Source organism: Vulpes vulpes, chromosome 7 (assembly GCF_048418805.1).
Source record: "Vulpes vulpes isolate BD-2025 chromosome 7, VulVul3, whole genome shotgun sequence".
Classification (NCBI taxonomy): domain Eukaryota; kingdom Metazoa; phylum Chordata; class Mammalia; order Carnivora; family Canidae; genus Vulpes; species Vulpes vulpes.
In genome coordinates, this window is record NC_132786.1 from 111,770,575 (window position 1) to 111,784,987 (window position 14,413).

A 14,413-nucleotide genomic window follows, 5' to 3' on the forward strand; every position below is an offset into this window, starting at 1 on the left:
TGTGAGTTAATTTTACCTTCATGCTAGTTTTAAGAAGTACTTCTCTCCAAAATCGTCAGGCTTATATGAAGCCCCCAACACGCCTAACACCTTCCCAAAGCGAAGAGCATACATGATGTATGGAGGTTGCAAGGAATGCATCTTAAAGAAATCCTCCTCAGGATAAACCTACCTGGGGCACTAACCCCACCAAGAGGTACCTTTCTTTACTTCCTTAAGTGTCCCTTTTCCAAAGACCTCCTCCTTTGCTATTCTAATCCAATTCTTTCTATCATGCCCATGAATTAAGTATTTTTTAAATCCAGGTAACTTATTTGTGAGGTATGAAACCAACTTATTAGATAAAAACCTGCAATTTTTAATGGAGTGAATACATTCCCCCATTCAGAGAGAGGCCTGTCTAGAAATCGTACTTAAGAGACAAGGCCACCTAAGGGCTCTAGTCATGCTGAGGTGTCACAGAGGAAACAGATCGTCCAAAGGATTTGGCGTAACAGATTTCAACCAGGTTCTCCTGAATTCTGCAGATCATTAAAAGGAGTTCTTAGTCTGAGCCATCTTCAGATTTTCATCGTTTTGCTCTATTTTTTTCTAGTCCCCATTTTCTTTCTTTACCCTCTGAATCAAGGTAGCATCTATCCAAACTCAGTATTTGTCAACAGAAAGGAGAGAGAACTGTTCCCGGTCCTAATCTCTTCCTCTCATATGGTGCTTGAATCTCTGTGAGATCTCTCTAGCTTAGGAGCCCAATCCAATCCACAATTCTCAGCAGGAATTCCCCTAGTAGATCTCCAGTCTACTGAGCGGTTTCTTTCTACACCTACGATCTGATGCTCAAGGATACTAAGCAAATATAGGAAGAATTACACATGTTCACGTAGCTGGCCACAACTATTCTACAAACTGTCCTTTCCTCTGAAGGACAATATCTCACAGGTTACACTCTGTTGCCATCTGTCTTCCCCCTCCCTCTTGCCTACTTTTGGGAAGCTGTGGTGGTGGCCTAGAATGACTTGGGGAAGTGGAGATGGCGAAGTAAAAGCACATTTGCTGCTCCTCGAGCAGCTCTGTGGGCCATTAAGAAAAAAAGGAAGAAGACTAGAATGCAGATGAAGGAAATGTTTTTGGTAGTAAATATTTTGAAGTTACACACTTAAAATAACCATGAATTCAACCTAGCAACACCATTGTAAGTTTTTCATTATATTGACTCTTTTTATTATGGAAGCTTAAAAAATCCTAGCTTAAGTTACTCAGTGCAAAATCCACACACAGGAGACCTAAGGATAAGTCAAAGTTACCTGAGAATATGAGTCACAAGCAACATCTGAAGGACGAGGAATGGATAGGAGAAGCTTTCGCGGAGAGGTGGGGTCCACATCACACGAGTGCACTGAAAACAAAATTCATTGCATATGGTCTATTTGTTGAATTTGTTAAGTAAGACATAATAATCGAAGGCAGCTACTCATACACACAAAAAAGTTTTTTCACACATAATTTAAATGGTAAGTTGGAAAACAAGCTGTTAGGTTTTCCACCAACAGCAAAACCGCAAAGTGAGAAGGAAACATTATTGAGAGGAAGACACACACAGCAGAAGATCTTGTGAAATATTAACATGAATTGTCAACACCAAATACCAAAAAACTTCAACTAGAGCCTAAAAGGAAGGTACGGAAAGCACCAGCAAGAAAATGCTCTGCCAAAATCGAAAACATTTCACTTGAATTTGTTGTATAAGCCAGTCTAGTTTGTCTCCTTCCACTTGAATTTCAGCAAAACTATCCATAACCAATACTTCAAAACTCTTTGTAGTCATCAATGCTAAAATTTCTATTCACAAGGCTACTAAGAAAAAAAAGTGCTCCTCCATTTCTGTTTTTATTTTGTCTTTCCCCAAGCTACCCTCGTCTGCCAAAATTTAAAAGTGGCAGAGGGGATCAAATAAAAAAATAACAAAAGTGCTAAAATGCCATGTACCAGCTCTACTGAAGAACTAGTTTTGACCTTAACATTCCATCTCATTCTTTCTCTCCCTCACCCTCTGCGTCTACCGCCACTCACCTGCACTCTAAAATAAATAAAATCTTTAAAAAAAAAAGTTCGATCCCAGTTTTAGTGCTCTATCATTTTTTTCTGCATCTATACTAAATAATAAGTCTATCTTTCAATTAAAGGAACACTGCATTGGATGAAGTATAAAGTCAGATATTACTATTACTAAGCTAGTCACATTAGAAGAAATCATTACATCTTTCAAGTCAAGCAATTAAAGACTATATGGAATTACAAAGACCACAGTGGAATAAGCACTTCCTTTATTTTAGCTCTACCTCAGACTATTAGATTTTTCTACTATTGCTCTAGAAAGTTTGATCCAATTTCCTTTTTTAACTAAAATTCACTATGCCTGATGAAATTTAACATAGATATCTATTTATAAGTGAGCTATACACACAAGAAAATTCTGAAAAGATTGAAAAAGTCTTTTTTAAATGCATATTTGTTGTTACTGGAATACAATTTTAAAAATCTGTTTACTAAATTAACCAGAAATTTCAGTATGATAGTGGAGATATATAAACACAATTTATAAAGCTATCGATTCCTATGCAAAAACCAAGAAGAAAATATTTAAGCTATATATTGAGAATTTTCTTCATATAGACTGTTCACTCACATTTATTTTGTTACCCAAATCAACTATGTTGCCATCTCTTAGAAACTTGCTTCTTTTATTTTTTTTTAATTTTTATTTATTTATGATAGTCACACAGAGAGAGAGAGAGAGAGAGAGAGAGAGAGGCAGAGACACACACAGGCAGAGGGAGAAGCAGGCTCCATGCACCAGGAGCCCGACGTGGGATTCGATCCCGGGTCTCCAGGATCGTGCCCTGGGCCAAAGGCGGGCGCCAAACCGCTGCGCCACCCAGGGATCCCCTTGCTTCTTTTAATAGCTGAAGTCACTCAATTCTCTAAAACTCAATTAATGTCCTTTGTAAAGTAGCATGAGAAGGACAAATTACAGAATTGAAACCAAGAACAAGGTCTTTTGCCTCTACAATGTTGAGTGAATGAATGCAAATATATGTGAAAGTGCTTCTTATTGTTTCAATAACACAACGTGCTTTACTAGATCTACAAACATAATTGTTGGCTCAGATGACCCCATGTAACTTGAAAACAGTATACAGATTTGCTTTAATCATACTTTAAGTTTCAACAAATAATTATTTTTCTTTAATTATAATACAGTTCTCAATATAAATTGACAGGTCAAAATGCCAATGCCTTATAAAGGCATATTCTTGAAATTTAGGAATTAAAGAAGGGAATAAATGTGTGAATCCTTCACAAAGGGTTACACGACTATATGAAACAGACAAAATACAAGACGTTCCTGAAGTGTGAAAATGAACACAATGAAAATCTCACTGTTTATTTAAACTGCCCTCTTACAGTATGCAATTTTTACCACACATTTCAGAGCAATGAATAATGCTGCAGCATAATACTGCCTGGGTATTGACGAGAACAAGCTCCTATTTTACACTTAGGAAAGCCAGATTTACTCCAGAATCAAAAAGCCAAGGAATTTCAGCAATAAGTAGCTTCATTTGTCAAGCTCTACTTTCAAATAGCTCACTTACACTATTAGAAATCTATCATAATCTAATATACTTCTCTTCGTAATCTAAAACTAAATAGGAGTACAACTAACTCCTGAATTATAAATTACAGTTAGTAACAGATCACGATTAAGGTTAGGCCCAAGAGTTTTGACTAGAGCTGATATTTGTAGGGTCAGTCATAATTGTTTTTGGTATAATGTTTAGGTTTAAAACAAATTATCCCACTTCTGAATGCTACACAGCCCTATTAGTTATAATACTGCTTTATATAACTTAATGTTAATTATAATATTGTATTAGACCTTGCACTTAAAAATGCTTTCAAAAAAGATTTGTGGCCACCATGGGTTTGGCTACTCCTCTGCAGAGAATGGTATAAGTATAAAAATTTTATTATCCAGATGCTAACCATAAAAAAGCTAGGTGTAACAGCCATAGTTTGACCATCTCCTACTTGATGTTACTTAGGGTAGTCCCACTGTTTACACAGACCTTTAGCTTGGTGTGGGCTTTGTGGGGCTGATGGGTGTTGTACCCTGATAATAAGTCAGATAGATTTCTTGGAGTTTCTGTCTCTTTTTGTACCATGTACTGATATGCTGCCCAATTAACCAGTCAGTCATATACATCAATTGAACTTGTAACACAATTTTGGCTCAATAAGAATTAATACTGCAGTAATATATGACTGCTATTAAGTTCTATCTTTACAAAGAGTTTCTGCCAACTCTATGAAAAGAAACACATCTTTTTTTGTCTCTGGACTCTCAGAATATCAGTATATCCTATTTTAAATATATGTAAAACTTCTGCAAACAGTAAACTCTGTTGGAAAAGCATTTGAATTACATTTTCATGCCTCTATCTATTGTTATAATGACTCAAACTTGACCATTTCCTACTCATTCAAAATAGAAAATACATCTGACAAAATGCTATCAATATCATCTCCTTTACCTTGTGATTGCAAACTACACCTCACAATGCTATTGAGAATCAGAACTGTCTATAGTATGAAAGTATAAGTCAAGACACAAAGGCAGTATAAACTACAACAAATTATTTTAATAGTATTATCAAAGTGACAGAGAAGGAAAAATAATTCAAGTAACTTTTGAACTATTTAATTTTTGAACTGTGACTAGAATATACTCAGAAGAATAATGCTGAATATACTCTTAGAAGAAAAAGAATTGCAAAGAAATCTCAAGCCTTACTTAGTAAATTTGTTGTTGGTAGCAGGATTAGTGTACCAATTTAGAAACTATTTTGTGTGTATTCTAAAATGAAACAAATAAGTAAATTCATTTAAATCGGGGTGAGGAGAAATATAAAAATATGGGGAGGTGAAGAAGAACTCTATGATAACTATTGGAGGAATCAGTATAAATTAATGATTTTTTAAAAGTATATTTACTGGCTTTCTGCTGAAAGGACCTAAAAGGAATTACACCCAAGTAACAAGGGTACACCAAGGACCTCTTTGTGGTCGCTAAATACCATTTCCAAGGGTCCAAGGTTCCTTGGAAAACAGTGGATTACACATCTGGGGGCAAGAAAGTGTAAGGCAATCCTGAAACATCTTTTTGATTTTTCCTCAAGAAAAAGTGTTCAAAGACTGATGGAGACATATCAAAGGCACAGAACAGTACCCAAAAAAATCCATAAAATACTAAAGAATTAATCTAACATAAATATATTTCATCATGTCTACAACTCAGTTTTAATGGGTTAGAAAAATGTCTGTAGTGTGTAGGAGTGTGTATAAGAGAGAGAATACACAAATGTGGGAAAATATTAAAACTGGCCAAAGAAAGTGAATCTGGAACTTTTGTGTAGAATTTTAATTTTTCAAAGTAAAAAGCTAGAAAAAAAATACAGAAATGTGTACTTTTGTGGTACTGCCCTTTTAGGACAAAAATTACAATGGAATTAGATATAGCCCAAAAGAAGATATAGAACATCTGTTGGCTCTACGTTCACACCTGGGAACAACTGCATAATTTAGGTATGGACCTGCCACAGTCTTTGCTGGTACCAGATATAATACAGATAGACTTTTAACAACATACACGGAAATCTGGAAAAGTCAAAACACAAAAATAAATCTTTTTTATAACATCCCCCTCCTCTACCAACCCTGAACACCCCCCACCCCATCCCCAACACACACACAAATTTGGCAGAATAAGCAGTAGTGGGGGAGAGCCAGAAAGCAGAGAGATCTCACAATCTCCCACACTCCTCAGCTTCCAGATACTTGCTGAAGATGAATCCAGAGATGGACGGAAACTAACTAAAAAGCTGAAAACTATCCCCGTCTCAATTCAAATGCTGGTTAAGATCAAAGAGCTAATACCAGGGCTGAGTGTCTAGGAAGCTGGAGACTGAGCCAAAGAGTAGAGATCCCCTTAATTCAAACTGGAAGTAAAGTAAAACAATGAAAACTGCAACCCTATCCAGCTAAAGCAGGACTCATGGTGAGATCCAAATGCTCAGCCCCTCACCTTCCATTCTAACACAGGAAAAGTGTTCCTTCTCTGAGAAAAAGAAAAAACCAAGTAAAAGCAATTATTTACTTCCAGTTTTATCATGCAATTATTTACTTCCAGTTTTATCATTTTTTATACATCTCTTACATAAAATAGAAAGCTATGAGACATTAAAACCCACAATCAAGAGTAAATTCTAGCCAACAGAACTAAATTCTTAGATAATGTATATGTTGGAATTAACAGACAAGGACTTTAAAATAACTATAATAATTAGGTTTAAAATGTACAGAAAAAGAATAGGTGAACAGATGGGAATTTTCTACAGAGAAATGGAAGCTCTAGAAAAAAACTGAAATTCTAAAATCGAAATTTGTATCTTAAATGAAAAATTCATTGGACTGAGTAGCAGACTGAACGTATCAGAATAAAGTATCGGTGAACTCAGGGATATGGCAAGAGAAAATACCCAAATAGAGACAAAGATCAAAAAAAAAAAAAAAAAAAAAAAAAAGGAAGGAGTATCAAAGCCCAAAAGGACAACATCCAAAACTGAACATACATGGAATGAGAATCCTCAAAAAAGAGAGACAATGGGAAAAAAAATATTTGAAGAGAAGATGCTGGCTAAAAATTTTCCAAAACTGATAAAAAAAAAAAAAATCAACCCATAGAAAAAAGATGTTCAATGAGCTGTTAAACAGGGCATGTACTAAGAAGACCACATCTAAATTTATTACCATCAAACCAAATATAAAAAGAAAGTCTTCAAACCACCAGAGAAGACACATTACATGCAGAGTAACAATAAGAATGGTAACTGACTTCTCATCAAACAATGGAAACCAGAAGACAATAGAATGACATTCTTATCAAACAATGGAAACCAGAAGACAATAGAATGACATTTAAAGTGCTGAAAGGTAAAGCTACCAACCTAGAATTCTCATCCAGCAAAAATACACTTCAAAAAAGAAAGGCAACATACAGACATTTTTAGACAGGGAAAAGCTAAGAGACCTTGCTGGCAGCAGATCTTGACCACAACATAAATAAAGTTCTTAAGGCCGAAGATAAATTATACCAGATGGAAACCCAGACCTGTAGGATGAAAAATATCACTGACACCCAAACACAGGTGTCCAGATGTGAAGGATGACTAGGTGGTAAAAAGGAGGGAAGTATGAGGGGAATAGGAAACAGTAGGTATAAAAGCCCTGAGGAAGGAAAAGGAGTGGTTCTTTCTGGGAACTAGAGAAGGAAGGACAGTGGAATTGAAACTTAGAAAAGAGCCTGGTGGGCAGCCCAGGTGGCTCAGCGGTTTAGCGCTGCCTTCATCCCAGGGTGTGATCCTGGAGACCTGAAATCAAGTCCATGTCAGTCAGGCTCCCTGCATGGAGCCTGCTTCTCCCTCTGCCTGTGTCTGTTCCTGTGTGTGTGTGTGTGTGTGTGTGTGTGTGTGTGTGTGTCATGAATAAATAAATAAAATCTTTTTAAAATTTTTTTGAAAAGAAAGAAAAGAAAACATCCTGGACAATGGTGAGAGCCAGCAGGGCTCAGGTCACAAAAGGAGCTGTAGGCTCTTCTACTCCATTAATAGGCAGTTTTCAAATCTAAGCAATAGACACATTCCTATCTAAGATCAGCACAATCTTTTTTTTGGGGGGGACTTTTGGAGTTTATGCAAGTTTAATATAAATTCACAAATCCAAAGTACACCTCTCAATAGCCTTAATAAATAATACAACTTGCACTCATACTATTTTCCAAATTAATGTAAAAAATAAATTAAGCCACATCTATTTTCCAAATTAATATAAAAAATAAGTTAGGCCATATCACTCTTCTACCTGTACCCTTCCAATGGCCTTTCCACCTCTCCAAATGAACTGTACAATGACCAACAAGGACTACAGAAATGGCTCCTTCCACAACCCACCTCCCACTTTTAATCTGCCTCATCCCTTCCACTTTCTGTTCCTGTCACAATGGGGAGCTCTTGCTACTCCGCCAAATAAGCCAATATTCTCCCATGGTAGGTAGATGGTAGAAGATGGTCCCACCTTCACAGGATTATCCACAAGGACAGGGATCTTTGTTTTACTGAGTTAACAGCATATCCTCAGCATCTTCAAGTACCCTGCAATCAGCCCTCTGTATACACTGTTTTAATCCAGCCAAATAAAAGGAAGACCCAGAATAAAATGTCCTGGCCAAAGGTTACCCTCACAAGAAAAGGAAGAAAGAAATGAAGGAAAGGGCGTAGGGAAAAAGAAAAAGGAATAGAGAAAGAGAAAGAGAAGAAAAAAACGTTTCACAAATTAGCAAGGAAAGATCTCTGTACTTTTGACTTGTAAAAGATAAACTGTGGTGTTATCACTGAAATTCTACTCCCCTATCTGAGTTATCTGTGTTGAGAGAAGTTTGGAGAGATTCATGGTTAATCAGGAAACCTAGAATTCTGTCCCTGCTTCACAACCCTGAGCCAAACACTTAACCTTTTAGTGCTTCCAATTATTATGCAAACTGGAATATTATTATTTACTACTTATCTACCATACAAGAACATTCAACCGATTAATGAGGCTGTTTTCAAAGTGTTCTAAGAACTGTTTTCCAAACCTTACATAAATAACATAACTATGTCAATAATTAATTAGGAACATGTACATTTATAATTTCATTATCTTAGTTCAGTTCAAAAATCTTTAAGAAACTAGTATGGGTCAGAAATACGTTATGGGTAATAAAAAAAAAAAGGTTAATTAGATATGCCTCGATAGCAAATCTTTCATATACTACTCTGAATTACTTACTTTGGTTCCAAAAAAAAAAAAAAAAGGATTTTCTTCCCCATATGTGCCTATCTTTTTATCTGTGAGCATGTGAGCATGTTTTATATAAAACACCATCAGTCGTGCTTGGTAATAACTTATAAAATCTCACCATGAAAATGTTAAACAAACTTATTTCACATATAATGAATTTTTTAACAGTCAAAAATTAAAGAAAAATATTATATTTCATTTTTTTCATATACTCCTCTAAATGCTTTTTAGTCAGGATGCTAAAAATCCTGCAGCATCCAGCCGTGCAGCATACATTGGATCTTATAATAAGGAAGGATTCAAAAGGCAAAGCAAAACTGTTAGTTTTCATCTTAGCAATAACTCTCAATAGTGACAGGGTCAACATTTAATAAAAAAAAAAGCTCGACAAGGGAAAAATATCAATATAATTTTTATTATGAAACATATAACCTCAATATTATTAATCATTACTATGAGCAATTAATGAGTCCTTCACTGCTTCTTCACAGGTTTCAGATTTGAAGGTTTTCAACTTCTGTTTTATATCATTTGATTAATCCTTTTATACTATACATCTTGTAGTTCTTTAAGGCCCTAAATTTTCCCTTGTAAAATCATCTGAGTGAAAGAATATTTTCAAAAGTACATCATATTCTATCTTAGACTCAAGCAGAGAGCAAACTGAATGATGGAAATAGAACTTAAAGGCAAGTAACAATTCACAACTATTTTTTGGTATGTAAATCACTCACATGATTAAAATACCTCTCCTAAGAAAGAGGGTAGGTACCACTTAGTAAGCCACCAGCAATTGTAGTTAGCACAACACTGTGATACTCTAGCAAAATTCACTAAATGCGTGAATGGGTACTACCAGAGCAGATGCTTCTCTGATATATGCTTCGGGCAACATTTTTTAAATCCAGAAAAAAATAGAATTTGACAATCTTGCAGTCTGAAAACTAAAATAAATATTACATTATTTAAAAAATGATTTCAGATACTTCAATTCTCACCCTTATTTTACCCAAAATTACAATTTATTCCCTCAATTTTAATGTCTTTACTCCAAATGGTTACTCTTCTACTCTAAAGCTAAGTTCTGACATTAAGTACAATTACCTACTTGACTATTTCAGTAAAACTTCAATTCTAATTCCAATTACATTTAGTTTACCCTTTAAGTAGAAAGTAATGTCTAAGCATATTTAAACACACCAAGTAGCTGAAAGGTATAAAAAAAAGTCTATCAACCTGAAAAATGATCTGAATAGTCCAAATTTCATTGGTATAAACTGAAAAGACTTTGTAAGGAATGATGTGAGCTACATGAGGATTAAAATTATAAGAAAAACATAAAATCAGGAATTGACAAGCTCTAATTGAGGCTGAGAATAACACAACAGACCTTTCTGCTTAACAGACAGTCATCTTTAAACTGCACCTTCACTTCAAATTTTTCTATAATCTCTTTCCTCCAACATCTTATTGTGAACTCAATGCTCCTTTCCTCTATTGCTAAGTTGTTATTTCTGATCTCTTAGGTCATTCTCACAGGATCTGTGCCTCCACATGCTCTGTGGTCCACACTATGACATTGAGAAGCATCCACAGTCAAGAAGAGGCCAAAAAATTATTTTTTGCTCAGAAGTCAGACTAAACCATATTGTAATGATTTGTCTCAAATGCCCTAATCTATAAGGCCACTCTTAGCTTTAAATTTCTGTGATTCCAAACACTAAACATGTATTAGTTCAATATCCATTAGTAACCCACTGAACAATTAAAAAAAGTTCAACCTTGACTCTACAGTTAAGTTTTAGTATGATTATTCTTAGGGCTTTATAACATGTGCATATTCAAAAACTACAGATACTGAGTTTATAAATGCATAAAAGTATTAAGTTGCTTCACACAAAAAAGCCAACCATTCTTATCTTTCTTTCATACAAAATTTACCATGAAAGAAAACCAGGTAGACATACATTAATATAAATTCATTTACAATTACAATTGATTTGGTGGAAAGAGGTCATTGGCATCTTGAATTTTTATTAGAATTTAATCTAAACTAAGTTATTAATAATAATAACACAAAGTAACAGTTACCTAGTAGTTACTATGTGCCACACTTTGTTCTAGCAACTTTACACTTATGAATTCATTTAAACTCCCCAATAATCCCACGAGATATGTGCCATCATCATACCCATTTACAAAGAGGAAACTAAGGCAAGTGAGATTAATAATTTGCTCAGGTCACAGAGCCGCGAAATGGCAAAGCCAGGATTTGAACACAGGTAGTTTAGATCCAGAGTTGATACTTTTTAGAATAGTGTTCTCCTTAAAAAACTCTTGGATATGTGCAAGTTTGGAGGTATAATATAATTAATATTCTGCAAAGGAGACTTAAAAATACAACCAAGTTTAATAATATGCATTAAAATAGAAACATACCATATAACTCCTAACAAAAAGTTATCCCCACCCAAGGAAATTAACTATATCCATGGCAGACTTATTTCCATTATAGCTGAACTTCATGATTTCAGCTATAAACATGAACTTTCACAATTTTAAATTACATAAAGAATTTATGCAGACGCACTTATTACTTCAAATCACTAAGAGATTAGTATATCACATAAAAGATATAACGTTCATGAAAACTTAAAATAAATGCGTGTTAGAATTTGAATTAAAATAAGACCAAACATTTTAAAAATGTTACTTTAGACTAAATTTAAAGAAATTAAATTTTAAAAAGAAATCTGTAGTTCTGGAAGTAAAATCTATAATTTTGAAAAGTATTTGACTACTTAGAAAAAGAAATTTGTATTTCTAAAAGTACAATCCCCTGAAGATTTTAAAAGTATTTGTTGACTACCTACCTCTCCATGATTGAAAAAGAAGCACAGCACTGTAACCAGGCCTCCTAATCGGCTGCCACTGGAAAAGAGGATAGAAAACATAACTCAAATAACAAAAATGCAGGTCAATCCTAATGAAACCTTGAAATAATATGATAAACTTCTAGTTCTACACAAAGTAGTAGCCACACTAGAATTCTACTATGCTTATTTATAAAAGTTTATTCCATTTATCACATTAGTCAAAATAAGTTTCATTTCTAAAAAGCCATCTTCCATTTTCAAAATATACCAAAAAAAAAAAAAAACCCACACAAACTGACAGGCAATAAAAAATTGTGATTAGTCATGTTATTGGGCATCATGTAACCTCATTGTTTGTTCGTTTCTTTCTTCTTTCTTTCTTTCTTTCTTTCTTTCTTTCTTTCTTTCTTTCTCTCTCTCTCTCTCTCTCTCTCTCTCTCTTTTAATTCTTTAGTGACACATATTTATTTGTGTCCTCCAGCAGTTCTCAAACTATTTTTCTAGGGACACATGACACACACTCAGGAAAGAGAAGAGAGTGAAGAAAAAGGCTTCATGGTCATAAAGGTAGAAAACATCACACAGACTCTTTCTCTTGGAAATTCAGAAAGCAAGCCAGCACATTAAGGATTTAATTAATTAAGCATTTCCCAAACCCCATCCCAAGCTACTTTCCTAAAGAACATGCTTGGAGAACACTGGTTTACAGGCAAAATTTTATCTTTCGTCGGTTTTAAAAACTTGTAAAAGTACACAAATATCAAAATATTACCACCAGGCTTCTAGCTCTAGCTAAGAAATCACAATCCCATAGTTTGGCAGTCCTAACAACTAAACCTTCATTTGTTTAGGTAAGAGTAATGCAGGTCCTCCCACCCCCTCTTCCCATCCTGGCATCTGGATAGGGGAAGGAGGGCTGTTTTAGGTTTGTTCCATCATTTTTTTCATCTTTACTCTTGAGGTCTTCTACTCTCTTCAGCTCATGCTGTCTTCTTATTATTTTACCCAAATATCCTTCCTCTGTCTAACCACCCAACAAGCATGTGTAGAACATAGACAAGCCAGGGAGGTAACAAGGAATCAGACACAGGTATTCTAGGTCATGCTACTTACTCCTGGGGATGTAGGAGTAAGAAAACACAGAGGAGATACAGAAGATGGCAAGGCTAATCCATGCAGCCAGCACACATCCCCTCCTCCTCCCTCCCAAGAGATGGGGAGGGCTGGCAGCCCCAGCAAAAGTGGCCAGTCAGCCTTGGCACAAGATAAGGGTTAAGACTGCATGTTCAGTGGAGTTTAGGGAGTTGCCATTTCCTCTACAGAATCTTGAGCCCTTTGCAGCTCTAAAGAAGAGATAGCAGTACTAAAAGTTTGAGGAAAGGGGGGTTGTCTGAAATACCACTTGCATTTAAGGACAGAGGTAATGAGGGAAAACGGAAGAGCTGCAGAGCCATCTTAAGGGATCACAGGAAGTTGGAAGGCCACAAATTTACAGGACACTATTAGAACAACTGTGTGATTTTTCTCTACTGATTATCAGTCTGGACTAGCACAAATGTAACACAAAGGGACAAAGAAATAGCACATGGACCAGAAAGTGGCTGATGGCACTGAATCCTTAGACATGAGAAAGAATAGGTTCCTCAGGCCCTCTGAGCACCATGAGGAGCTCAGGTAGGCATCTTCGTGGGAGCTGGTGGGACCAATTAGCAGAAATAACATGGCGGCCTTCCAGAAAGAAATAAGAAAACATAACCACAAGTTATGATGAATCATAGAAATAAGAGGGACACATAAGGGGGCCAGAATGTCATACAGACCAGAGAGCTGAAGGCAGGGCTCTGCCCTCAGAGGCACTGCATATCTTAGAAAAATCCGCAAACAGGCCAATGCCAGGCTTCATGGCAAGTCATAAGACATTAAAGAAGTTAAGTGTGAGTTATGGGTTTAAATAAACAGTAATATTTTGAACTTACTCCAATAAGAATAATGCAAATGTCTATATATTTTAAAAGTTGGGTTTCCTCATTGCCACTTCTTCCAATCCTATTCACTTAAGATAATCAATAATAACATTTGTGTGCATCCACCCTCCTAAATCTTTCTCTGTACCAATACAAATATATATTTTAATGTGATCATGCTATTAACACCTCTATGAATTTTTTTCCTTTTCTAATTAATCAATTATAAAGATTACTCTTAATCAATATACATAACCTAAGGCATTCTTAATAACAGATGTCAAACGCTGCATAGTACAAATGTACTATAATTTACCCGGTCCTTTCCCTATTATTGAACATTTTTAAATTTCTTACTATGACAAAATCACGCTAAAATAAATATCCTTGTACATGTAAATACTGGTGCTTTTAGTTCTATAGGACAGACCTAACTGTGAGACTGCCAAGTCAAAAACTGAATTTTCCAGAAAATGCTATACCAGTCCATACACACCCATAACACAGCATCTGATGGGCCCAAACCCTTTTGTATTTTGCCCATGGGGTAAGTGGAAACTTTTTTCTCACTGCTATTTTGATTTTTACCTCCTGCCTACTAATACATGGCATCATTTT

The 14,413-nt window shown here is 35.3% G+C and overlaps 1 protein-coding gene across 5 annotated transcripts in view; it reads right to left on the bottom strand.

Annotated features, from left to right (window-relative positions):
• Nucleotides 1–14,413, bottom strand: part of DPY19L1 (dpy-19 like C-mannosyltransferase 1) — a 95,111-nt gene that overhangs the window by 39,785 nt on the left and 40,913 nt on the right. For all 5 annotated transcript variants that reach the window (XM_072764718.1, XM_072764715.1, XM_072764714.1 and 2 more), the window contains exons 7-8: nucleotides 11,829–11,886; nucleotides 1,302–1,393 (exon numbers count right to left, since the gene is read on the bottom strand). In XM_072764718.1, coding sequence (XP_072620819.1) covers nucleotides 1,302–1,393; nucleotides 11,829–11,886 — 150 coding nt within the window. The remainder of the gene's footprint in view (nucleotides 1–1,301; nucleotides 1,394–11,828; nucleotides 11,887–14,413) is intronic.